This window comes from Anolis sagrei, chromosome 4 (genome assembly GCF_037176765.1).
Source record: "Anolis sagrei isolate rAnoSag1 chromosome 4, rAnoSag1.mat, whole genome shotgun sequence".
Lineage (NCBI taxonomy): Eukaryota > Metazoa > Chordata > Lepidosauria > Squamata > Dactyloidae > Anolis > Anolis sagrei.
This window is the reverse complement of record NC_090024.1, coordinates 59,725,199-59,753,161: the sequence shown is the minus strand read 5'-3', so window position 1 is coordinate 59,753,161 and position 27,963 is coordinate 59,725,199. Positions and strand designations below refer to the sequence as shown.

At 38.3% G+C, this 27,963-nt stretch overlaps 2 protein-coding genes across 2 annotated transcripts in view; one reads left to right on the top strand and one right to left on the bottom strand.

Annotated features, from left to right (window-relative positions):
• Positions 1-463: 463 nt before the first annotated feature.
• RMC1 (regulator of MON1-CCZ1) lies at positions 464-27,095 on the top strand. The gene is made up of 20 exons (XM_067467446.1): positions 464-700; positions 6,633-6,709; positions 7,655-7,739; positions 8,645-8,701; positions 9,981-10,067; positions 11,828-11,968; positions 12,100-12,203; positions 13,863-13,952; positions 14,064-14,169; positions 15,218-15,329; positions 16,275-16,319; positions 17,670-17,723; positions 18,241-18,369; positions 18,685-18,791; positions 19,515-19,634; positions 19,906-19,983; positions 21,520-21,624; positions 22,085-22,153; positions 23,765-23,990; positions 26,864-27,095. The coding sequence occupies exons 1-20, from the start codon at positions 581-583 to the stop codon at positions 26,941-26,943; spliced, it is 1,992 nt and encodes a 663-aa protein (XP_067323547.1). The 5' UTR covers positions 464-580; the 3' UTR covers positions 26,944-27,095.
• Positions 26,976-27,963, bottom strand: part of NPC1 (NPC intracellular cholesterol transporter 1) — a 46,537-nt gene continuing 45,549 nt past the window's right edge. Inside the window, exon 25 of the mRNA XM_060775171.2 lies at positions 26,976-27,578. Within this exon, the coding sequence (XP_060631154.2) occupies positions 27,496-27,578 (83 nt within the window). The 3' untranslated portion in view covers positions 26,976-27,495. The remainder of the gene's footprint in view (positions 27,579-27,963) is intronic.

Genomic DNA, 27,963 nt, shown 5'->3' with positions numbered 1-27,963 from the left:
CTACAACAACCCAGAAATTCCGGCCATGAAAGCCTTCGACAATAGTATTATTATTATCCCTGTTGTAGCCTTTCTGGGAATCTAGATTTAAAGAGATTTAAAGATGGGCTTAAAGCCAACCTTAAAAACTGTGTCATAGACACCGAGAACTGGGAAGCCCTGGCCCTTGAGCGTTTTAAATGGAGATCAGCTGTGACCAGCAGTGCTGCAGAATTCGAAGAGGTACGAATGGAGAAACATGCCAAGAGGAAGGCGCGTCAAGCCATCCCACTCACCGGCAAGACACTGAACTTGGAGGACCATCATCCTCGGGCTACGAGATATCGCCGAAGTAAGTACCGTAAGTAAGGGATCCTAGACTTCAGGAGGTAGGGAACAAAACAAAACATGTCCTGTGCCTTTAAGGCCCGGTAGCTGCTTGCGCATGCGCAATGGGAGTATAACCAGGAAGCGGTTGTGTTGCTGCTCCCAAGCAGAGGAGGAAGCCCCAGCGAACGCACGCACGCAGACCGGTTTCTGAGAGAGGAGAGGGCGCGCGACTAGGCTCGGAATCCCCCCTCCCTCTCTGCCTCCCGTTGCCATGGCGACGGCCAGCAGCAGCAGCAGCCAGGACTACTACTTGGCCCTGTGCGCGCGGCCCGTGCAGTTCGAGAAGGCGAGCCCTGTCAACTGCGTCTTCTTCGACGAGGCCAATAAGCAGGTGAGGGGGCTTCCGGTCGCGCGAGGGGGGCGTGGCCTTCCCTTTGATGCCCAAGCCCCGCCCACATTTCATCCCCAGGCTGTTATGCAGGCAAGGGCCAACTTGGGCCCTCCGGGTGTTTTGGACTTCAAAAAACTAAGTATGGATTGTTGATGTCGCAATCCCAGGTGACTGCAGGATTGCAGAGAAATAACTGGAAAAGCTGACACGATATGAGGATTTAAAGATCGACTGCAAAGACTCTGGCACAAGTCAGTAAAGGTGGTCTCTGTGGTGATTGGCACACTGGGTGAAGTGCCTAAAGACCTTGGCCTGCACTTAAACACAATTGGCACTGACAAAATTACCATCTGCCAGTTGCAGAAGGCCACCTTACTGGGATCTGCTCTCATTATTCGTCAATACATCACACAGTCCTAGACACTTGGGAAGTGTCCGACATGTGATCCAATTCAACAGCCAGCAGAGTGTCTGCTGTGGACTCATCTTGTTGTGTTTCAAATAATAATAATAAAACTTTATTTATACCCCGCCACCATCTCCTCAAGGGGACTCGGGGCGGCTTACATGAAGCCAAGCTCAGCAATACAATACATCAGTATAAACAAAACACAACAATAAAATGTACTAAAATAAAATAGAATGCAAATACCATTATAAATAACACATCAACAATATAGAATCACAACATTGAAAACGCAGAGATCAAACACTGTGGGTGAGCCAATTCTAAAGGAATTAAAAAATTGAAAACCCTGGGTGAGACCACAATGTCAAATATCTGGATAGGGATCCGGAAGATAAAGTGGAGTTGATTGCACTAACAGATGAAATAAAGTGCTTCTGAGCGCATTATGCAAGGATTGGTCATTGTACATTCAATCAGGGAAGGCACACTGGAACAGCCAAGTTTTCAAGCTCTTTCTAAAGACTGCCAGGATGGGGGCTTGCCTAAGACCTTGTCAAACTACAGCTCCCAGGATTGCATAGAGCTGTGGCAAGTAAAGTGGCTGTCAATTGCATTAATTCTACAGTGAAGACCAGGTATGGAGCCCCCAGTGGCGCAGCGGGTTAAACCACTGGACTTCTGAACTCGGTCAGCAGTTCAAATTTGAGGAGCGGGGTGAGCTCCTGCTGTTAGCCCCAGCTTCTACCAACCTAGCCATTCGAAAACATGCAAATGGGAGTAGATCAATAGGTACCGCTTTGATGAGAAGGTAACAGCAATCATGCAGGCCACTTGATCTTGGAGGTGTCTGTGGACAATGCTGACTCTTTGGCTTAGAAATGGAAATGAGCACCCCCCCCACCCAAGGTGAAACTTTTACCTTGACCTTAGACAAGGTATGGGCAAACTTTGTCCCTCCAGGTGTTGTGGATTTCAACTCCTACAATTCCTAACAATCATCGGAATTGTGGGAGTTGAAGTCCAAAACACCCAGAGGGCCCAAGTTTGACCTTGCCTTGTGTTGTCACACCCTGAGAGAGTTATTTTCCTGTATCAAAAATAAATGTTTGTGATTATATTTAGCATGTTTTATCTTTGTTTTCATCCTATTACATTATGCAAAACACTCAGGCAAGAGGAGTAGATGTTTAGGGACAGAGTTAGATTCTCTGAGGAACAAGTCTTATTGAAGTGTCCCATGACTGGAAAAGTTTGGAAACCATTACTTTCAGAAGAAGAGACTGCCAAAACCGTCTCTATTTTTTGCCTGAGGAAACATTGTGTAATTCATGATATTGCCATAGATCTATTAATGACTTGAAGGCAGGCAAAATTTCTATCTACAGCAAAACAATCACTATCAGCACTGCCTTTCTTCCATTAGGTCCCCTGGACGAGAAAAGAGGAGACAAGGATAGCAAATGCTAAGTGGTCCCTGCAATAGAGATTGGGTTTGGAATTGGGAAAAATTGGAAGACTGAAACATTGTACACTTTTTTTTTTTTTGCCCCATTTTGCTGTTGTGTTCCTTCATGTCACGGAGTTTTCCTGGCAAGGTTTGTTCAGAAGAGGTTTGATCCCTCTTGAGGATGAGAGTGTGTGACTTGCCCAAGATCACCCATTGGGTTTCCGTGACATCTGCACTATAGAATCAATGTAATTTGACCCCACTTTAACTGCCATAAATCTGCGCTATGGGATTCTAGGATTTGTAGTTTATCCTTCTCTGCCCATCACTCTTGGGCAGAGAAGGATAAAGGCACTTTTAAAACTACAACTTCCATGATTCTATAGCAATGAGCATTCCATTGAATTGAGCCGTTTACATATTATTAGTATTGGTATTTCAGTCTTTGTTCTATGATTTTTAATATATGGATTTAATGGTCTTGTGTTTTATCTCAGTGTTTTAATCGTGTTGTTGTACCCCACCTCAAGCCATGAGGAGATGCCTTGTTGATATCTTTGGTTGCAGAGATAAACATTTGCTCTATCTTCCCCCCAAAACGGTTGTCTGAGGCCTGCATTTTTTCTAGCATTTTAAATGCAGTGGTAAAATAACAATCTTTGGTGGCTTTTTTAAAAGCTGTAACTCTTGTGATAAATTCTCTGTTTTGGTGTATTCTTAATGTAAAACTCCAAACTGATATCATTTGGGTTTTCCTCAATTTCCTATATGAAATCGTACACAATTGACTGCATAATTTTTAGTAGCAGTCACATGCCTGCATCCTGAGTTTAATTTGTGAATGATTTCCTGTAATCTCTTTTCATTATGCATTCCCCCATGTGACTGCTTCAAATGGCTTCATATAAAAAAGCAACTGAGAAGCTTGTCACTGAAGTTTTGGATCAAAGCTTGTATTTATTTATCCCTTGTCTCTTTGAACCATCATTTTTGCTTTTCTAAAATGAAGACAGGTCATCAAGCCTAGAGCCACTTTGGGTCTTGAGCAAGAAAGAAAAGTGGGGCAATAATAATAATAATGTCCACGCAGCATTCAGCCTAATTTTATACACCATCTTCAGGCAATCATTTCCCATTTCGATAAGAGCAGAGAGAAAGGTGGAAAGAAGTGGAGAGAAGGATAGAAAAGGAGGTATCTGGTCCCATATATGAACACCTTTGATTTTAGTTCTGACTGCTGGTGACATGCAGCCTTGACAGATTTCTACAGAGTTTTATGGGATCTTTAGCAGAGAAATTTTCTGTTTTTCTGCTTCCCTGGAGACTAGGACACGAAACAATGGCTTCAAACTACAAGAAAAGAGATTCCATCTGAACATGAGGAAGAACCTCCTGACTGTGAGAGCTGTTCAGCAGTGGAACTCTCTGCCCCGGAGTGTGGTGGAGGCTCCTTCTTTGGAAGCTTTTAAACAGAGGCTGGATGGCCATCTGTCAGGGGTGATTTGAATGCAATATTCCTGCTTCTTGGCAGGGGGTTGGACTGGATGGCCCATGAGGCCTCTTCCAACTCTTTGATTCTATGATTCTATGATTCTATGAAATGACTCCCAACTCTGGTTTTAAAAGATAATTCAGTATGGCTTTCCTGTGTTAGTAATGCTCAATAACCATTTAATTTTTTTTTAAAAAAGCACAGGTTTTGCATCACATACTGTAGTTATTTATATGTACCAGGAGTTTGGCGGAAACTGGAATAGTTCATGGGACGGGGAGAGAATGCCTCCAAACATTTTTCAGAAGGTGTTGTTGAAGGCTTTCATGGCTGGAATCACTGAGTTGCTGTGAGTTTTCCGGGCTGTATGACCATGTTCCAGAAGCATTCTCTCCTGACATTTTGCTCACATCTATAGCAGGCATCCTCAGAGGTTGTAAGGTCTATTGGAAACAAGGCGAGTGAGATTTATATATCTCTGGAATGATGTCCAGGGTGGGAGAAAGAACTCATGTCTGTTTGAGGCAAGTGTGAATGTTGCAATTGGCCAACTTAATTAGCATTGAATAACCTTGCAGCTTCAAAGCCTGGCTGCTTCCTTCCTGGGGGAATCTTTTGTTGGGAGGTGTTAGCTGGCCCTGATTGTTTCCTATCTGGAATTCCCCTGTTTTATGGGTGTTGTTCTTTATTTACTGTCCTGATTTTAGGTTTTTTAAATACTAGTAGCCACATTTTGTTTATTTTCATGGTTTCCTTCTTTCTGTTGAAATTGTCCATATGCTTGTGGATTTCAATGGCCTCTCTGTGTAGTCTGATATGGTAGTTTTTAGAGTGATCCAGCATTTTCTGTATTCTCAAATAATATGCTGTGTTCGGGTTGGTTCACCAAGTGCTCTACTATAGCTGGCTTCTCTGGTTAAGTTAGTTTGCAGTTCCTTTCAAGTTCCTTGATTTGTGTCTGGGTATTGCTGCGTTTGATGGTTCCTATGTAAACTTGTCCACAGCTGCATGGTATATGGTAGACGCCTGTAGAGGTGAGATGGTCCCTCTTGTGCTTTGCTGATTGTAGCATTTGTTGGATTTTCTTAGTAGGTCTATAGATAATTTGTAGGTTGTGTTTCTTCATCAGCTTCCCTATGCGGTCAGTGGTTCCCTTGATGTATGGTAAGAACACTTTTCCTCTGGGTGGATCTGTGTCCTGTCTCTAGTGGCTTGTTCTTTGCCTTGCTGAAATTCTGATATCTGTGGTGGAGTATCCATTGACTGGTAGATCCCAATTTAGGTGGTTCAATTCACCTTGGAGGAGGTGTGGTTCACAGATTTTTTGCACAGTCTGCCAGGGCTTTAATTGTGCTACCTTTTTGACCTGGGTGATGGTCGGAGTTTATTATTTTTCAGACTGTTCACAGTTGGTGTGTTTTTATATCTGTGTGGCCCATTTTCACTCTTTATTTACTTATTGTTTAAATCATTTATTCTCCTCTTTTACAAATGGGCCCAGCAGCTAACTTCTGCATCAAATGCATAATGCAGTATGCAAGAATAAAGAAAATAACATAAAGGAAGTCATTCTATGTGTAACCAGAATCACCTCCTTCCTTCCACTTCCATGAACCGAAGGCAAAAGAAGCTGTAATAAGATTCCTGCAGGAGGCTGTTTCATCAAACTGGGGCAACTGCTTGAAATGGCTTTGCTCCATAATCCATGCAGCTTTACCTAAACAGGGACCTTGTTTGAGTCTCTGACCTTGGTGGATAGAGAGGCTTATTAGAAGAGGGCTGCTTGCAAGGGCCCATTTTTAAAATACATACAAAGAAACATCTTGAATCTTGCTGAAGTTCTCACTAAAAGCCAGTGTGGTTGTATCTGCTTTTGTCTGCTTATCTTCACCAGTGGTTGAGTTGTGATTTTCAGCAACCTTTATGGGCAGTATTAAATAAAAAAAAAATATTTCAGTCAGCCCTTCACATTTGCTGGAAAACCACAAACAAGGGAAGTGCTGTTTTTTACCTAGGAGAAAACCTCTCTAGGAATGTTTAGGTCTTCCGACATGACTCTGTGGCAAACTTTCACTTGAAGCTGATTACAGAACTGCATTGGAAGATGAGACTCCGAAAGAAGTTTTTTTTCCTAGAAATCTCTAGGTTCTCTGTCATGACTGGAGGAAGGTGACTATATAGTTATACTGGAGAATCTAGAAATTGCTAGAGGGAAAATTTTAAATCTGTAAATAATAAAATCTACAAAAGTAAAGACCGCAAATGTGAAGGGAGTTCTGTAGTTAGTATTTAATATTTACTGCCAACATATGTCTTCCAGCGCCAAGTTCAGTAGGGAGGAGATGTTGGTAACAGTCCACCTCTGTGCAAATATGGTTAAAGAAGGATTTAGGGGTAGCAAAATAGGCCTTAAATCATGGAATACAATATCTGTTCTTTAAGTAGTAGTGTATCAAATTAAACTGCATTGCTAAATACAATAAGAAGTTTTAATGAAACTAAATAAACCCCAATGACATGGATGCTAATGTCATTTTAAGTATGACCTGAAAGTGAATCTAGTTTTTTCCTCCCAACCATTTAGGTTTTTGCTGTTCGATCTGGAGGAGCTACTGGGGTGGTTGTTAAAGGCCTGGAAGATCGCAATCCCATCTCATTCAGGTAAAGTAAGAACTCTGAAGTCACAGTTACCTCCTTATCCAGGAGTACGCTCCATTGAATTCAGCAGTACTTTCTTTTGAAGTGATTGCTACTTTCTGTCTTAATAGCTTGCCCTTTCTTCCTTTATGCTTTGGTAACTATAGTTACAGGTGTATACCCTTATCTGGAAAATTCAAAATTGTTTACATGAGTGGTTGAGGTAGTGACACCTAGCTTTCTGATGACTCCGTGCACACAAACATTGCATTGTGCCCAATATTATTTTTAAAAGTATTATTTTTAAAAATAGCATCTCTAAAATTATCTTCAGGCTATTTATGTAAAATGTGTATGAAAAATAAATGATCATGTATATGTCCAATATAGCTCTTTAAGTATATGTAAATATTCCCAAATAAAAAAATTCTGAAATTCAAAACACTTTTAATACCAAGTACAGTTTTATTCCTGATCTATATGTAATCTATATTTAATATAAGGGAACAGGCACAAGCTCTGCCCAATTGTTCCTAGGGGCGCACAATTTCCAGAATATCCTTTTGGCACAAGACAATTCTATTATGTTTGTTTATGTGATACTGAGGTTCTCCAATTGTATTTTTGTGGAGTAGTAGTCTAGGATGACATATGTTGAATTTTAAAGCTGCAGTGTGGTGTCTACTATTCTAACTTCATATATGAAACATTACTTCTGTAATATCAGTGGTCTTCCTCAAAATTTGCACCTTGTTTTTCCCTACTTTGCAATAATTGCAGTCATATTACTGTTATTGTATGAACTGTTCAGTATTTCAGCCTTCTGGAATAATTGATTATGGCTGCAGTGCTGTATCTGTTTAAGAGTAAGTGCTGTTAAAATGAACGAATTCACATCCAAATAAATATATGTCAGAGTGCCCTGCAAAGAACAGGAGCAAAATCCTACAGTTAAGTCTCTGTTTTTAGAATGGAAGACAAAGGAGAGGTGAAATGCATCAAGTTTTCTTTGGGGAACAAAATACTGGCTGTCCAGAGAACTTCAAAGAATGTGGTAAGATCTCTTTCAGTCTTAAAATAAAAAGTTAAGCCATTAAAAAAGAAGCTCCAAGCAGTTGTACAAGGCATTAAAAAACAGCCATGTATTTGCATGTAGCAGCTGGTAGTGGTCTCTGTGTTAGAAATAGTTAAGAAAAGGTAGATGAAACTTCATTTTCTTTATTATTCAGTACTCTGTTTTAGCTGAGATTAGCTGCTGTTTTGAAATCCAGGGAAAAGTTGGGGGTTTTTTTCATGTCAGGAGTGACTTGAGAAACTGTAAGTCACTTCTGGTGTGAGAGAATTAGCCATCTGCAAGGATGTTGCACAGGGGATGCCATTCTGGATGTTTTACCATTCTGTGGGAGGCTTCTCTCATGTCCCCGCATGAGAAGCTGGAGCTGACACATGGGACCTCACCCCACCTGGATTCAAGCCGCCAACTTTTTGATCAGCAGTCCTTCTGGCACAAGGGTTTAACCCATTGCACCGCCTGGAGTTAAACCACTGGGGAAAGGTTACAGATCGATATAGTAGAAATGATAAAGACAATAAACAAAAGCCTGAATTTTTCATTCCAGAATTTATTACATTTTAAAGATTTAGAATGGTACGATACTGCATCCATGTCATCACTTCCTTTTGGCTCATCACTTTTCCTATAATGCTTGCTCAGCATTTTATTCTAGGATTAGTAAAAGACTGGGGAGGACAGGTGAAAATGGTGGTGGTTAAAGTTGAAAGGAACGTATAGATTGATATACAAAACTCTCTTTTCCAAATAGGTGGCAGTCTCATCCTTTGCAGAATAAGATGTGTCTAAGCTGATTAAAATGGGTGGGCTTAGATGTGCCCAAGACTGCATTGAATCAGCATACAAATGGCTCTTCTTATTTGCTGCTCTTCTTTCTGTCATTCCAGGACTTCCTAAACTTCATTCCAGACAGCCCACAAATAGAATACACTCAGGAATGCAAGGTACGTTTGAATGTATATTATATTATAACCTTCTTTGATATAATAATAATACTTTATTTATTTGTTTGTTTCCAAATACCCTTTTTAACTTTAATGTCACAAGTCAGTTTTTGGGACATATGGGGTAAAATTATTGAATATAGTTTCATAGAAGGAAAGGGGAACCAAACTGCAACAAAAACTATGAAATGTTGGGAAAATTAATGAAGACTAATTGGTTCAGGTGAAGGTGGCACAAAAATTGGGGAGTATGGGAATAATAAAAAAATAGAATATGCATAAATGGATAGAAAATTGTAATAGAGCTATAAGCATAATATGTTTAAAGAAGCTGAAAACTAGATGGGTAGCAGTTTATTGTTAAGCTCATTGTTGTGTTAGATTAGTGTATGCAAAATGTAAATATACTTAATGATGGTATGTGTAAGTTGTATTAAGATGTTAAATATATGTATATATGTATTTTTAATATACCACGTACTTTCACGTCATAGATATTGGCTCTTTATTTTCACATTTTTGGAAAAAATTGTTAATTGTATATTCTGATAATAAAAATAACATTAAAAATACTCTATTTATTACCTGCCATATCTCCCCGAGGGGAATCAGGGCAGTTTCCAGCAAAGTAACAAAGTGGCAAACATTCAATTCTCAAAAACAAATAAACAACAAATGAAAACAGTAGATAAAACAATCTCGATCTAAAATTATAAAACTACACTGAAGAATTAACAGAAAATTAAACTTAAATAGACATAATATAACACATAACACACATTTACCACATGATAAATTCATGCTGATTAGGCTAAAAAGGCATTACACAAAGATGATAATAGTCTGATTCAGAACATTTCAAAATGTGCAATGTAGTCATCTCTCTTTTCTCCTAAAAATATATAATCGGAAGCCTTCAAAATGCTTTGGGTTCTAGAAGTCGTTCTCTCTAATTAGTATACTAGCCTTTGGAAACCTTATCAGGGTGGAAAGTGATTATTATAATTCTACGAACATGAATAGAAAGGAGAAAGAGAAAATCTTGTTGATTTAAATTGCAGGAAAGTACCTTCTCTTTTGCATTAAAGCATCCAACTCAATTCCAACCACTAGAGAGCAATAATGATCTACCTGTAAATGGTAAAGCAAAAAACAAAACCAAAAAAGTCCTCCCTCTGAATACAGTGAAACCAGGGCCACTGACTGATTACTTGTAATAAAATGATAAACTATTTATGTATCTTGGCCTATTTCAACTGAATGTTGTTTGCTGTTAAAGACCAAGAATGCCAACATTTTAGGATTCTGCTGGACAGGCTCTGCAGAGATTGTCTTCATAACTGATCAAGGAATTGAGTTTTACCAGGTAGGAAAAATCTTTGATATTTTTTTTTTAAAGTTATGAAATAGTATTGTGATGCTGAATCCTCTTTAAAAGGTTAGGCTACATTTCAGTATTTGGTGATCATAAATGGGTAACTTTTTCAGTCAGATGATGAAACCCAATTTGGGAAGGATCTTGAGTTATCATTCCAGATATAATACATACCAGATTGGACACTTATCCTATCAAATAAAGCATAGATATTTCTATGCATGTATACTCAGAGACAAAAACTTTCCAAGCTGCAAAGCAGAGCTGAGTTGAATAGAACAACTCATTGCATTTTAAAACATATCTTACTACCATTTAGTGATCAGATCACTTTAAGCAGTGGTTCCCAATATTTTTTCGACCAGGGACCTCTCTCCATCATTAGTACCAAAAGGGTTATGAATCGTGTTTTTGGTCAACTTTAGATTTGATTTGGGTATTTGGGGTGCTGATTCAGAAAATTGCATTTGATAGAGCACATCAACTCTAGTTTCTAATACAGAACATATGCCATCCAGTAGTTGCCATCTGCTTGCCCACAGAAAACCATATTTAATAATCTAGAACTGATGTGGTATTATCCAGTGCAATTTTCTGAATCAGCACTCTAAATAACCCCAGGAACAGGCCTAAAAACAAAGACACCATTTTTTTTAAAAAAAAGTTGGGCTGTGTTATTATCCATGGATTTTGTTAATGCTTGGGTAAAAAAAAAAAAAAAAACAAGGGGAGTGGTCTGACATTGAAAGAAATACAAAAAGTGACGCGTAAGACCCAAGAAACGGTCCCTAATGGCTTTCTCTCACCTCCTCGCCATGGGTACATGACCATGAGAAAGGAGGCATAGTCCATGGGATGTTGCAATGGTGTAGTAATGATGAGGCCGTAGCCCATATTTTAGTTTTTGCGGACCAGTGGTGGTCCGCGGATCACAGGTTGGGAACCTCTGACTTAAAGAAACACCACAGAAAACCGCTGGGTATTTACACCCATCTCAAGGCCCATCCCTGAATGGGATACTATAATTTTGTGTTTGTCTTATGAAATTTTAGTCAAAATTTAACTTAGATTAACTTTTCATTTCTAAATAAAGGAAACATAAGGTCAGGACACATTTTTTTTCACCTAAGGAATGTTTAAGAAAGAACTAACAACATTCAGGAATTACAACTTTTATTTGCTCATACAAAATGTACATCTGATACCTGTAAATTATAATACAATCAGCTTAATATCTGCTTGAGTTCCATACTTACATTGTTTTAATTGAGCATCCTGAAATTGTAATCAATATTCATAGCTCTTGTTCTAAGTGTATTTGATTTGCATTTTACTTTATGTTGTATTGTGATTTATGATGCAGGGGTTCCAATCAATAACTGCTTAAATATTGTGGGGGATTTTTAAATAACATTTTAGCTAATTTTTATTTTTAATTATTGTAAACCCTCTTGAGTCCCATGGAAAGAGAAAGGTGAGATATAAATTAAATATATACATTTTGAATGTATCATAGTCCATTTGGGTTTCCTTTCTCCTTCATTTTTCCTGCCTTGCCTTAAATAGACTCACGCAGGTATCTTAGGGGCAAGTAGAATTCATACTTTCAGTCTTCAACTTGGATTGCATTACTTCTGAAACTGTCAATCTTTTTTATGACTTATTATAAGAAGTATCAACAATAAAATACGTAGTATATTTGAAGTTTTTGCATATTGGAATTAATGTAGAGCTTCACCATGTATCTGCAGGTATTATCGGAGAAACGGACTTTAAAACTTTTGAAGAGTCAGAATATTAATGTAAACTGGTATATGTACTGTCCTGAGAGCTCTGTCATTCTGTTGTCAACAACCGTTCTAGGAAATGTTCTGCAACCGTTCTATTTCAAGGTAAGAGACAAAGAGGTCCTCACGCATCCTGTGCTCTCCTCCCAAATATTAGGCTGAGTTGCCTAAAGGCTCTTCAAATATTTATCTCCCCTTCTCTCTATTGTTACTCTTGTTTTTCACTTCCTTTCTAGGGTGGAGGCATGTCAAAGTTATCCAAGTTCGAAATTGAATTACCTGCAGCCCCAAAGTCATCCAAACTTAGCCTTTCCGAAAGGGATATTGCTATGGCTACTATGTAAGTGTTTATTGCAGTGCGGTTTCTCGCTTCAGATGACTTTTGTCCTCAATTGCAGACAGATGAATACTTGGTTGTTAAGCTTTTATTTTTCTTACTGGACAGTTGGTGTGTGCTGTTAAGAACTATAAGCTTTGAGGCATAAGTGCCTTCTTGGGTGAGGAGATTAGGGAACAGGAAACCTCTTTGTTCCCAATTTTTCACACAGTCGTTCTATTGTATCTAGTAAAGGTCATGACAACAGTCTTATCCAGTACGCCGTTTGCCTACTTACTATCACTCTAAAGGCTATATTTCAGTGATCAAAGAAGAGAGGAAGCCTTAACAGTGCTAGGAAATGAAGCAGTTTGCTGAAATCAAAGCAGTTTATTAAAAATACTCCTTCTGGCAACTACTCGAGACTGAAGCCACATCTTAAAAGAAATTCCTTTTGACAGCCTGTGTTAAAAAAGTATATAAGATAAACAAGAAAAGCAACATGTCTTTGAACTGAATAGATTAAAGGTGTTCCTGCCTTACTAGTACCTTCATCATTTTCTTTTTTTACCCCTTAAGGGCGGAGAGAAATGCAGTTCAGTTCTAAGGCATTATTTTTTTCTGGGCTCCATTTGAGTTTCTTTAGCAAAAGAGAATATACTACCACCTCCTGCAGTTCTTTGTATCATGGAACTATTTTCTTTCAGTATATTATGCCTCAAGCTACTTTATTTCATGTGTCCTTTTGAAGATTTTCATTTCCTTAGTTCTGTGGATTAGTGTCCCTTCCCACATTGTTATTTTTTATTGGTTTCAGTGCAAGAGTGAAGCAGCTTTAATGTTCTCATGTTGCAGTCAGTGAATGTTAAAAAATTGCTTCACTTTTACTGGATTGTGCCTTAGCACCAAAGTCTGGCAAAAAACCCACCTCTTTCTACATTTTATCCTTCATTTTAGGGGGTTGTTTTTTTGGGTTTTTTTGCATATGTGTACACAAAATGTGTAATATACAAGACACAAGACTAAAAAGGGTGAGCTAGCTAAAAGAAATGAATATCATTGAAATGTCATTGGCAATAAACAGTTACCAAGGGATCTACGGTATATACTCAAGTATAAGCAAACCCAAATATAAGCCACAAAAAACTGGGAAAACATATTGACTCGAGTAAAAGCCAAGGGTGGGAAATGCAGCAGCTACTGGTAAATTTCAAAATAAAAATAGATACCAATCAAATTACATTAATTGAAGCACCAGTAGGTTAATGTTTAAAGATAAGACTGTCCATCTCTGATTAAATCATTATTCTAACCTTCTTCAATGTAAATGTGCTTACGTATCCTTCCAATAATAATAAAGAGAGTAAAATAATGCATGTAATAATAAGATTGAAAGGCTACAATAATCTAAGTATAATAATAATAAATAGAATAAAATAAAAATGTAATAATAATAGTAATAACAATAACAATAATAACAGTAAAATAATAAATAAATTTGACTAGAGCATAATCCGAGGGGGGCTTTTTCAGCCTAAAAAAACCCGGAAAAACTTGGCTTATACTTTAGTATATATGGTGGTGGAATTTTCGTCGTTCCCTATAGGATGTTGTGCAATTTGAAGTCAAACCATGTTATTTGTAAACGAATGCCAGCCCCTCTCTATTTATATTCCTTGTCAGATATGGACAGCTTTATATTCTTTACTTGAGGCACCACTCGAGATCATCAAACAGCACAGGAGCTGAAGTAGTTCTTTATCATTTACCAAGGCAAGTTTATATCTTAAATTACATTTATTTTTCACAGGAAGCATACTAAAATGTTAATTGTATTGCTGATAAGCATATCCTCTCTATTTCTTTCATTAATAACATTAACAGGGAGGGCTCCTGTAAAAAACTTCATGTACTGAAGTTGTATAGGACTGGCAAATTTGCACTGAACGTTGTGGATAACTTGGTGGTAGTTCATCATCAGGATACGGAGGTACTTCCTTTTTACTGCGTTATATTTCTGTTGATATACATTTACCCTTCTATGTCAGCTTTGGTTAGATCATTTAGTAAATGTATGATTGAGGTTCATGAATTACACCAAAATTGATCTGTATGGGGATTGAAACTCAGCTTGAACCGTCCGTATGTGTCTGGATACTATTGTTTACTATAGGCAGTCTGAGTATTATTTTTATAAGGCCTGCATTTCCAATCAACATAGAAGATTGGGAGCAGTGGTTATAGTTCAAAAACATAGCCATGATAATATGGAATATTAGTGTGCAAAGGGATCTTGTAGCACACTAGAGATTAACTGAGAAGAATAGGCTTGTAGCATAAGCTTTTGTAGATTTTGTCTGCTTCCTCAGAAGACATCTGTTAAAGCTTGTGGCACCAACTTTTTCTCTCTCAGTCTTTGAGGTGCTAGAGGATCCCTTTGCAAAGTGGTTATAGTTCTTAACAAAAGCAGATCATTATGATACAGATTCATGAAAAGTGTTGTTGTGTGCCTTGAAGTCATCTCTGACCTTTGATGACCTTAAAATGAACCCATCGTGGGCTTTTGTGGGCAAGAACTATTTAGCAGGCGTTTACCTTTGCCTTCTGAGACTGAGTGAGACCTATCCAAGTCACCCAGTGGGTTTACAGGACTTCTGATCTCCAGCATTGTAGTGCAATGCCCACAATGTTGCAAAACCATTCTTTCAAGTGAAAAGTTAGCAATTTCTTTATTCATAGTTATTTTTCACTTTCGTGGGAATCCTGTGCCCCTAACACCTGCAAACATTGAGGATTGTAAATGGAACTTGGTGTAATGTCAGAGAAACTGATTAGAGTATGGTTTAACCCAGACATGGACAAACGTTGCCCTCCAGGTGTTTTGGACATCAACTCACAATTCCTAACAGCCTACTGACTGTTAGGAATTGTGGAAGTCCAAGACACCTGGAGGGACAAAGTTTGCCCATGCTTAGGTTAACCCATCTAAATTATTTTTGATGAGTGTCACAAAGAAAATATTTTGTTTTCTACTTTAGACTTCTATTATATTTGATATCAAACTAAAAGGAGAATTTGATGGCACAGTTACCCTTCATCAGCTTGTACTCCCAGCAAGATCCATACAACCCTATCAGATTGCTGTGCCAGGTATGTGGGTTTTACTAGCTTCAAATATAGTCGATATCTGGCTCTTTGCTTTTGAGAATAGACAGGATAGGGATTTTTTTGTCATGTGAATGTAAAATAGGAAGAACTGTAAGATTTAATTTGTTGACTGTAAGGTTAGCTTGCTTGGCCTAGGTTGATCTGGATCTGATATTTTACCTTGTCTAGTGCCTTTTCTTCTCCCCATGGTTACTTTGATGGTTGTAATTGTGACTTCTGTCACTTCCCTTACACTGGAAAAGGCTCTGTATAATAATAATAATAATAATAATAATAATAATAATAATAATAATAATGAAACAATAGATCACAATAGATCACATCCTCAGCTGCTGCAAGAAGATTGCGCAGATAGACTACAAGCAGAGGCATAACACCGTAGCTCAGATGATTCATTGGAACTTGTGCCACAAATACCATCTGCCTGCGACAAAGAACTGGTGGGATCACAAGCCGGAAAAAGTTACAGAGAATGAACACGTCAAGATACTCTGGGACTTCCAGATTCAGACAGACAGAGTCTTGGAGCACAATACTCCTGACCTCACGATCGTGTTAAAAAACAAAGTATGGATTGTCGATGTTGCAATCCCAGGCGACAGCAGGATTAACGAGAAACAAGAGGAAAAACTAACACGATATGAGAATTTAAAAATCGAACTGCAAAGACTCTGGCACAAGCCAGTAAAGGTGGTCCCAGTGCTGATCGGCACACTGGGTGCAGTGCCTAAAGACCTTGGCCTGTACTTAAACACAATCAAAAGGGATGGTTTGGTTCTGGTCTTCCGATTTTTATTATTCGAATACAGCCTGTACCTAATCTCTTTTCCAATTGCTTTAGCTTTCTAGGGAAAAACTTACTGTTGATAAAACTTTAAAAAAAATCTTTCAGTTCATGGATAATACAATATATTTCTCCACTTTCAGGTCCAGCTGCTGTAACCAATCAGTTTCCTGTTCCATGTAAACTTTGTATCCTTAAACGATTTGTGCTTTGTTATGGGGAGGGGCAGGGGAGGACTGCTGTAGCAAATGATAAAGTCAAAAGTTAGACATGCTTTAGGTTTCTGCGCCCTTTCCACACACGCTGTCCTTTTTGTTCCCACTCACATGGTCCTGCACTCAGAAGAACGGTTTACTCAGAGAGTCTTGGTAAACAAACAGACAGTTGCCAGAGATACTCTCTCCTCTCATAAAAGTGTATCCTGTGCCTCTGAAGGCAAGAGGACTCTCTTCAGGAAGAAAAATAGTTATCTATGCATTTGCCTGCCCTTAGCAGCCCAGTCGTTGGTGGCCTGCTAGAAGCAGAAAGAAAAGTTTAAATCATCTGTCCACAAAATTCTTCATATACCCAATATACTAATATTACTTCCTTTTCTCTAGTTTATGGAATGTTCATTCTGGTTTGAGAGGAGCTTGAATTAAAGTCTGCTGTACCATTTGTCCATTTGTTCTTAATTTTAATGTTCTTTAGTCCAAGTACAGTCTTCTTGGAAGTAATGCTGCTTTTCATATGAAGGCTGACTATAACACACATCTGCATCAGTGTCCCCAAATTTCTAATTTTGAGGGTTTCCTTTCACTCTCTTAAGGTTCTAAATGTGGCATGTGATTAAGCAATAAAGCAGTTCCACAATTAATTTCACAATCACTATACATTTTCGCATTACATTTAAAGAAATGCCTGGTCCTTTCACTTTGGTCTCAAACTGCTTCTCGGAACAAGATCTTCAGTACTTGGTAAACTGACTTCTGTTTTGAACACGCTCAGTGCATAGTCAACTGTATTTAAAAATATTTTTGAGGCTACAGATTTGTTCCAGGATTTGTTGTTGTTACAACAACATCTGTTATAGATCTCCAGTATGCCAATGATAATGTAGTCTGTGCACATTCAGAAGACCTGCAAGACACTCTAAACACCTTTGCAGGAGTATACGAAAAGCTCAGTCTCTCATTGAACATCGAGAAAACAAGTGCTCTTCCAGCAGTCACCAGCCAATCCCTCTGCAATTCCAGAAATACAGCTGAATGTAATGTTAGAAAATGTTGACCATTTCTGCTATCTTGGCAGCCACTTCTCCCCAAAAGTCAACACTGACACTGAAATACAACACTGCCTGAGCTCTGCAAATGCAGCATTTTTCCGAATGAAGCACAGAGTGTTTGAGGACTGGGACATCCAGATTTCCCTTTTGGGGTGTGAAATTTATCATATGTATATAACTTTTTTGAAAGTTCAATCCAAAGATTTTTGTAGACTGGTGAGATTCAAAAAACAAAGGCCAATAGATTTTTGCAAATGTTTTTCTTGACGTTTAGATTCCTCCTCCTGGATTGTCTTTCAGCCTGATATTATCATCAGCGCAAGTGAAGGTAAGTCTGGGAGTTACACAGCATCCCTCTCCCTTTTCATTTCTAGAAATGCTTATTTGTGACATTGTGATTCATAGAGTGCTTGACCCTCCTGCTTGTTGTGGTCTAATATCAGATAATAATTGCATTCAGCTTTACACATTTGCAGATTTGACTTTTGTGGACTTGCATATTATTTTATGTATATGTTCTCTCTAAAGGCCCTTCCACACAGCCATATAACCCAGAATATCAAGGTAGACAATTCACAATATTTGCTTTGGACTGGATTATCTGAGTCCACACTGCCATATAATCCAGTTCAATGTGGATTTTATACAGCTGTGTGGAAGGGGCCTAAGAATCTAGGCATCTCTCTGGTCAGCTTCAGGTGGACGTTGACCACAGATTCTTATTATTGACAAAGCTCTTTGCCCTGATACTTCAGTCTAATATGGTTCTATATGGATGCTGAAGACAAATGTGCATCAAGATCTTACTAGCTTCTCTGAGGGAGTTTGTTTTTGAAAAAACACAGGTTATCTCTGGAATCTGCAGGTGAAACTTGAGCCAATAGTAAATCTCTTGCCAGACAAAGGGAAATTAATGGATTTTCTGCTGCAGAGGAAAGAATGCAAGATGGTTATTCTCTCTGTCTGTTCTCAAAGTAAGTTTTCATTGCATGGTTGTAAAAATGGTTCTTGTGAAAAGCAAAGTTATGAAGAAGGCACTTCTAAAAGCTGTTCACTTCTGTACTATTCCATTTTGTTTATTACATATGAGACATATCATTTAATTTCCATTATAATATTTGATATGAGTAACTGTATTAAGGCATATATTATTTATTATTATGTTTATTTATACCCCGTTTGTTCTCTCAAGGAAACTATCTCTAATAATTTTTCTCCAAGTAAATTTCATAAAATTTTATATAATTTGATAATTAATTTTAGCTGTTTTTGTGCAATTTCTATTGCAGTGTTAAGCGAACTAGACAGAGGATCACTGGGTGTGATTGCCACTGTTTTTGACAAACTCAATCATGAATATAAAAAATACCTGGAAGCAGAGCAGACCTATAATATGGCAAGTTATTACTGTTGTTTCTTTATCTATGTGTTTTGTTTATGCTGTTTGAGCAACTAGTCACCAATTTGTCATAGATCCAGCTTATAGGGTTGCACTGAGTTTTCTGGGCTGTATGGCCATATTCTTCAAACAGACAGGAGTTCTTTCTGCCATCCTGGACATCCCACAGATATATAAACACCACTTGCCTAGTTTCCAACTGGCCTTACAATCTCTGAGGATTCCTGCCATAGATGTGGGTGAAATGTCAGGAGAGAATGGTTATGAAACATGGCCATACAGCCCAGAAAACTCACAGCAACCCACTGATTCTGGCCATGAAAGTATTCGACAACACATCCAGCTTATAGTTAACACAACTGAATGTAGCATCCGTATTTTGCATGTAGTAGTAAAATACTCAGGATCTCAGTATAAAAGGTACTTTCCAGCTAGAGTCCCCCCAAAATAGGCAATAATCAACATCCACTGAATTGCATTCCATATTGGTTGAAGTTAGTAGAATGAGAATAGTGTCTATCTTGTCAATATTAATATTAAGATGGTATTGTTAGTCTGAATTAGCCCATAGTTTGTGCATACATTTGATTCAGTTCCGAGGATCCCATGTGAACAATTGCATCTTGAGTTGGTTGCTAAAATAGTTTATCTTAGCTATGTTTTCACAGTGCCCTTCTATATGCTTTATTTTAATAAAAAGTGTTACTTGGTTGTTTACAGGCCTTAGAAACTGGCCAGAGCAGAAGCAATCCACCCCCGAAACGACCGGTCCGTACGCAAGCTGTTATTGACCAGTCAGACATGTACACCCATGTTTTATCTATCTTTACAGAAAAAAAGGTTGGTCTGTTTACTCACCAGAATTCAAGTATTTCATTGTATTGGCTGTTATATGCTCATTCAAAAGAGAGACAACTACTAGTAGTATATTTATAGGTGATATGAATACCTAATGGTTATATGAAAAATAATTTATCAGAAACACTCTGAAGCAAAAAGTCTGAAGAACAGCAAATTATTTACTTTAATATAGCAGAACTATTATATAAGTTGATTTTGAAAGTATCTTCTTTTTTCTTTTCTTTTTTTGGTGATTTTTCTTTTCCTGTAGAAAGCACCTCACAAGTTTACTATAGCTGTCTTAATGGAGTATATTCGTTCCCTCAATCAAGTCCAAATAGCTGTTCAGGTAAAAAAATGTGATTTTCCACTATTTGGAGAAATTTGCTTTTGATTTCCTGCATCTTCATGCACAGACCTTCTCTCCCTGCCAGTCCTTCCCAAGTTCTTGTTGGGCGAGTGGGCTTATTAACAAAACACCCTCCTCATAAATGCACAGCAGAGTAACTTAGCAGTAGCAGCATGACCCAGCACCAGTAGCCCAAAGTGATAAAAAGAACAAAAAAAGAACAAAAATACACAGACCAATGTTTTCTCTTCCATATGAGGCTTTTCTTTGTAGTAAAATAATATGGTTTCAAAATTTACAAAAGCTAGGTTTCTATAACACAAAAAATAAATACATAGTAGCTTTACGTAAATCAGCCTTCACACTGGAGCTTTCTCACACAAGGCTTCTCTCACTCTCTGGCCTACTAACACTAATGCCTTTTTCCCACAGTGAGACCTACTACCAGTAAGGCCTATCCTTCCACTGAGACATTCTCTCACACAGAGGCTTCCCTCACACTGAGAGCTCTCTCAGACTGAGGAGTTACCAAGCAACAGGCACACTGTCTTATATTGAACCACAGCTTTTGCTGAGTCGCTGCATCCATTCAACCCTTTCAGTGCTTGATTTAATTTTTTTTTAATGATGCGGGAAATAGTTTATTTTGAATTTTTTTAGTTTCCATTTTGGATTTTTTAATTATATAATACATAGAAACATACCATCTTTGAAATTAACATTCAAAATACCAGTATTTTCTCCAATCCCACCACCACCACACCCACCCACCCACCCCCGCCCAGGAACAGTTAAGTACTTTTTCTGTGTTTATTACAATTGTTCAATCATGAGAATAGTCTTATTTAACACTGTATATTTATTCTGTAAATGAGAACCTTCCATTTTGCTTCCCATGTCCTTCTGCTTTGACCCGTCATATAGTAACTTTTCCTTTCGCTAATATAATCTTGGAGAAGGTAATCGGCTAGATATTTATACCAAGTTTTTGTGGTCCTTCCAGCCCAGGGCCACTGAGGCTTTGATTGCCTCTATCATGTGTTTTATTATTTCCTCACTTTCTTTATATTCCCCTTTACTTTCCGATTTCTGTGTGAAAAATTGATTCTTGTTCCATTCTATATTTATTCCTAATTGCTCCTCCATTTCCTTCCTGATTATTTCATGGAACTTTTGGATTTTTTTGCATTCCCACCACATATGGGTGTATGTTCCTATTTTTCCACAGTTGTGCCAACATAATTTTGGGCATGTTTTCATAATATGTGCCAATTGCACGGGAGTTCTGTACCATTTGGTCAGTATTTTCCATTGCATTTCTTTAATCTTTAGATGTTTTATTTTATTTATTTACATGTTTGTAATTAAAATACCTAGTTAATTTTTAATATTTCTGACAGTTCTTCTCTTCTTTATTTAATCTATATCCCATCTTTCTCCCAGCAACAGAACTCAAGATGTATAATTGGTTTTGTATAATCTGATCTAATGACACTCTAGGAAATAAATGAAATTTCTGTTTTCTTACCTCCCTAGCATTACCTGTATGAGCTGGTAATCAAAACTCTTGTTCAACACAACTTATTCTATATGCTCCACCAGTTCCTGCAGTATCACGTCCTCAGTGATTCAAAGCCTTTGGTAAGTTGAAGTAAGCTTTCCTCACTACTTTTTGGCTGCTTTTCATTTCTAGCATGTTCTTATTCCAAGGTTCTTAGCAATACACACACACACAGGCAGTGCCCAAGTTATGAACACAATAGATCCTTTAGGTTTGTTTATAAATTGAATTTGTATATAAACTTTTAAAGTGTAACTCCAGCCAAAAGTATATATCCTTTAGCTTTGGATACCATAAGGAAGAGTTAACACCTCTGTGGAGTTTGTATTGCTGTCTGTTCAAAAGATTTCACCTCACTTGAGTTGTTTGTAAGTCGGATGTTTGTAACTCAGGGACTGCCTGCACATAAAATTATCCTAGCTTTCTCAGATGGTGGCTGTGCAAACCATGTGAACTGATGATCTGGTTACTCATCCTGCTGGGATGGCTTGCCATGGTGTAACAGGAATGTTAAATGTATTGCTGTTCATCTTGTTTCAGGCTTGCTTGTTGTTGTCTCTGGAGAGTATTTACCCTCCTGCACATCAACTGTCACTGGACATGTTAAAGGTACAGAAAGTTTGTTACATGCTATTTCCTTGGCGATTTTGGCGCTTCTTTAACTCTTCTACTGATGACCTTGTTTCCTCCTGAAAAACTTTTACGTGTCGTAAAATATATAAAATTGGTTATCAGTGAATGTTTAATTTTTTATCAGTAAGTGTGTCAAACAAGCTGAATTTCCATTTTGTGGAGTACAGCTGAAGCATTTTCTGCAGAGTTCACTATAAACACTGCATGTTCTGGCTAACAGATTTGTACAAATGCCTAAGTGGCATTCAGAAAGCTTTTAACTTGGTCAAATTTTTCATGACCCCCCCAACATTGAGCTAATTTGACTCCATTTGGAGTCAGGGCCCACTGTTTAAGAAAGAGTGGACTATTGTGTTTGCTACTAGGTGACATACTTATTCATAAAATGTTGCTCTTATTCTATGTGGTAGGAAGTATTCACATTTAAGCTGTTAACTGAACAGCTCTCCAACAAATGCAAGTCAGCAAATCACTTTTTTAAGTATCAGGAGCGACTTGAGAAGCTGCAAGTCCCTTCTGGTGTGAGAAAATTGCCCATCTGCAAGGATGTAGCTCAGGAGATGCCCAGATGTTTTATCATCCTGTGGGAGGCTTCTCTCATGTCCCCACGAGAAGCTGGAGCTGACAGACGGGAGCTCACCCCACTCCCCAGATTCAAACCATCAACCTTTTGGTCCGCAGACCTGCTGGCACAAGAGTTTAACCTACCGGGGGCTCCTAGCAAATAGCTAACTAGGCTGTTTCTCTTTATGTTGATGCTTGCTGTCTTTTCCCCAAACACAACATAAAACACTATTTTAAGTTTGTCTTTGTCGCACTGAAATGTTGAGTGCATGATTAGCATTATTCAAAAGGATGTGAAGAAAACATTTTTCATTCTGCATGACAAAGGGGGTATATGAGTGCATTTCTCAAAAATTATGATGGGCGCACTCTGTCCTACATAGAAGTGTTATCTGTGTACAGAAAATCTTATTTTCCTTTAAAGTGTAGAAGGAAAATGATGTTTGTGCATGCAGAGAAACGTATGTTCATTCTGGAATTACACTGGAAAAGACCAGTAATGTGGCAACTTACTTGAAGCTGAGTAATTCCTGTGAACTTATCCCCAAAGTCCACTTTCATTGTTGTTTTGCAACCCAAACATTGAGATGAGGGGACCCCATTTGGAGTTGGGACCCACAATTTAAGAAGCACTGTTCTATTTGATGGTTATTCAAATATGAAAGCAGTCGCACATAGAATTAAACAAGGGAATACAAAAAAAGAAAAAGACAACCTAAAACCCAGGACCCTTCCACACAGCCCTATATCCCAGAATATCAAGGCAGAAAATCCCACAATATCTGTTTTGAACTTGGTTATCGGAGTCCACACTACCATATATTCCAGTTCAAAGCAAATAATGTGAGATTTTCTGCCTTGCTATTCTGGGATATAGGGCTGTGTGGAAGGGCTCTCAGAAACTTTAAATAAGGTAAAAAGATACTACTTTAAAGTTGGAATATCATTTTCCTTTGAGCCTTAGAATTAGAAATCATGGCTTTTAGGTCAGCAATCACTCACAGCATTAATTTGCATTTTCAGAGACTTTCTACAGCAAATGATGAAATAGTGGAAGTCTTGTTATCCAAGCACCAGGTCCTCGCAGCCTTGAGATTCATCAGGGGCATTGGAGGACATGACAGCATTTCCGCTCGCAAGTTCCTTGATGCAGCAAAGCAAACGGAAGATGAGATGCTCTTCTATACCATATTCAGGTTCTTTGAGCAGAGAAATCAGCGATTACGGGGAAATCCCAGCTTCACGCCAGGTGAGCAGCAAATTGAAAACGGAAAACAGAAACTTTGCAAGCAAGCCAGGAGAATCCCATGTAGCTTTTTAGCTTTCCTTAAAGCTTGTTAAAAACAATGAAACTTAAAAAATGAAACTTAAAAATACCTTACAACTGCGTTCCTGCCTTTTGGGCTACTTCCAGCCTAAAAATAAAGGTAAAGGTTTCCCCTGATACTAAGTCTAGTTGTGTCCAACTCTGGGGGATGGTGCTCATCTCTGTTTCTAAGCTGAAGAGCCAACGTTGTCCATAGACACCTCCAAGGTCATGCGGCCAGCATGACTGCAAGGAGTGTTGTTACATTCTGCCAAAAGCAGTACCTATTGGTCTACTCATACTTGCATGTTTTAGAAGTGCTAGGTTGGCAGAAGCTGGGCCTAACAGCAGGAGCTCACCCTGTTCCCCAGATTCGAACCAACCTTTCAGTCAGCAAGTTCAGCAACTCAGTGGTTTAACCCACTGTACCACCAGAGGACCCAGCTTAAAAGTCTCTAAATCAGGGGTCCTCAAACTTTTTAAACAGAGGGCCAGGTCACAGTCCCTCAAACTGTTGGAGGGCTGGATTATAATTTGAAAAAAACATGAATGAATTCCTATGCACACTGCACATATCTTATTTGTAGTGCAAAAAGCACTTAAAAACAATACAATAATTAAAATGAAGAACAATTTTAGCAAATATAAATTTGTTAGTATTTCAGTGGGAAGTGTGGGCCTGCTTTTGGCTGATGAGATAGGGTTGTTGTTGTGTGCTTTCAAGTCGCTTCAGACTTAGGTTGACCTTGAGTGAGAGCCAGGTAAATGACCTTGGGGGGCCGCATCCGGCCCCTGGGCCTTAGTTTGAGGACCCCTGCTCTAAATAATGCATTAAGGTCACATGACCCTTGTGAAATTGTTATTGCTATTATAATATAAAATTAGCCATGCTATTATAATCAATGAATTAAGCAACAAGGGTGAGCCATTGAAATGCAGACCAAAAATATCTACTTGAATATCAGTTTGTGTTTATTAGCATAACCGAAACAGTTGAGGTATTCTTGTACAATATCCTTTTAACATGTTCTCCTATAAACCATCTTAATAGACCGTGTGTGTTGAAGTCCTTTCCTAACATTGATCAGAGAATATTGCCATTGCAAGTTACTGCTGTTAACATTTCAAGGAGTTCAGAAAAGAGATAACCTCTCTCTCTCAAAAAAAGGGGGAAGAAACCACATCTGTAGCCCAGTATTTTTGTTCCTAAGCATAGTTTTTGCAGTAAAGGCACTATATCTACAGTATATCTATATATGGCAGGCATGGGCAAACTTCGGCCCTCCAGGTATTTTGGACTTCAATTCCCACAATTCCTAACAGCCAATAGGAATTGTGGGAGTTGAAATCAAAAACACCTGGAGGGCTGAAGTTTGCCCATCCCTGGTCTATGGAATAGTTGTAATTTCAGAGATAGTGGTGAAACTAAAAGTCCTGGAAGAGTTGACATGGAGAATTGACTTTAAAAAGTCTGTATGAACAACAGCAGTGAAGAAAAACACTACTTTCATTAAAAAAACATGTATAACTGTTTGGTGGTGGGAATACACTGATAGCCTGCTGTAATTTGGAGAGGTGTGTACTAATACTGCCTTTTTTAGCATACCCTCCATGGGCTGCATCACACACCCCTTAGACCTGAGAAGGCCACATACCCCCATTTTTTGGGGGCCCAGATATCATGGAGGGATTGCAAGAGCATTTTGCAAACATTCTTGCACCTCCCATAAGCTATTTTTAAGCCTAGGAGACTTTTTACCAACAAGAAGTGACCTGGGAAAAAAATACCTGTTTGGACACAAGATGCTCCTCCAAGGAGAAGTGCCAAATCCCCTTGCCAAACTCCAGAAGATACGTTTCCAAGTAAAAGTGTGAGACAGATAGCCACACTTTAGCATCCTTGCTGTAGCCCTTGTGGTTTAGTTTTAAAATGGCTTTCTCTCTCTAATCATGATAAAATAACAATCTAATAATCCTTCGTGCAGGTATGGCAAACTTCAGCCTTCCAGGTGTTTTGGACTCCAACTCCCACCATTCCTAACAGCCTCAGGCCCTTTCCTTTTCCCTCTCAGCCACTTAAGGCCTAAGGCTGTTAGGAATGGTGGGAGTTGGAGTCCAAAACACCTGGAGGGAGGGCCCAAGTTTGCCCAGGCCTGACTTAGTGGATTAAACAAGTGTCAAAGAGGTGCCCTTACCTGCAGCTGCCTACGATCAGTGCCCCTACCTTTGGAAAATAAATTAGCTACGTATAAACATGTTTCCCTTGTGTTTCCCTTGGATCATTATTCCAATCCATTGACTGTAAACATTAATTTGTGCATGTTAATCACAATTAATTAATTAACAACATTAATTTGGTAATAATAGTTCTTGTGTTAATGTTAGACATAATCCTGGGGAAGCAGCTGGTTCGGACAGAACTCGAAAGTTGTCGGAACAAATCGCTCAGGAAAACGATTCCCACAGAAGAATAGTAAACTGCTTCCTTTATCCCAAAATGTGATTATGCATAAAATCTACTCTGGCCCTACAAGACTCACCACAGATACTGTTATGAGCATATAAGTACCCTAAACTTCTCCCAATTTATTAACCTGTTTTTTTTTCCGGCTAGGTCTTAACTGGGCTTTTAGTCCAGCTTTGCTGTTTGATGAGTGCAGAGCTCAAGCAAACAACATGTAGCGATTTAAAAAAAAGAAAATAAATGCAGTTCAAAGAAAATAATATATATATATTAGGAAGACAGTTAAAACTTTTAATTCTGCATTATACTAAAGTGTTTTGTAACCTTGCGCTATTCTGTTTTTATCTTGCAGGAGAGCACTGTGAAGAGCATGTCACGTTTTTTAAGCAAGTTTTTGGAGACCAATCGTTAATGAAGCCTACCACTTTTTAGGAATTAGTAAAAGCGGTTGCGATACAAAAAAATATGTATAAATTTAATTTATTGCATTTATGTACCAAGACTTTTTGACCTACAAAAAAATCCTATTTTATAATAAAGTATATATACAGATCCTTTGGCAGATATTAAAAAATATTACAACATTTTGAGTCATGTTTTGCTTTTCTCCTAAAAAATAGAGCCAGAAATTGCATTGAGTTGCATTAAAAAAATAGTGTCAGTGGTGCAGCAATTTATCCTCATACTTGTCACTTCAAATTTCCTCAGGAAGGTATTTTCAGGGTGGAACCATCACAGTGAAAACCAGAATTTATTAAATCGAAACCATTTCTGACTGTGTTAATACTCCCTAGTTTTAGTAATACTGACAAATCTGTAGTTGGATGTACAACGTCCTGAGTTGAAATTGTCCAAAACTACTGGTCTTCAATCCAGTAATATTTTCCAGTTGCGAGACAGTAGTCACAGAAACTTGCTACATTTCAGCATAAAGGGCTTCTTCACCCAGAATTCAGAGTCCACTGACCACATGGTTTAAAACAGCTAGAAGAACAGGAGTTTTTCTCTTTCTGTACCTTTACTCCTTTCTTGTGCTGCACGTACTTTAGCTTTATTCACTGAGGGGCCTGTGACAGAAAAAGGAAAAGTTACTCATAAGTTTTACTTTCATTATTTGTTGAAAACTGGTGCGCTATTAAATTTGCTTGCAATAAATTTATTCAAAGCAGTATGAAGTTCAATCATGTGCAAAATAATCTGAAAACAACCCCACTTGGTATTAGATAAAAAAAATACTGTAGTAGAGTACAGCAATGTGAATAGTAAAAGTAAAGGTTTCCCCTGACATTAAGTCTAGTTGTGCCCGACTTTGGGGGTTGGTGTACATCTCAATTTCTAAGCCAAAGAGCCGGCGTTGTCCATAGACACCTCCAAGGTCATATGGCCAGCATGACTGCATGGAGCGCCATTACTTTCCCGCAGAAGCGGTACCTGTTGATCTACTCACATTTG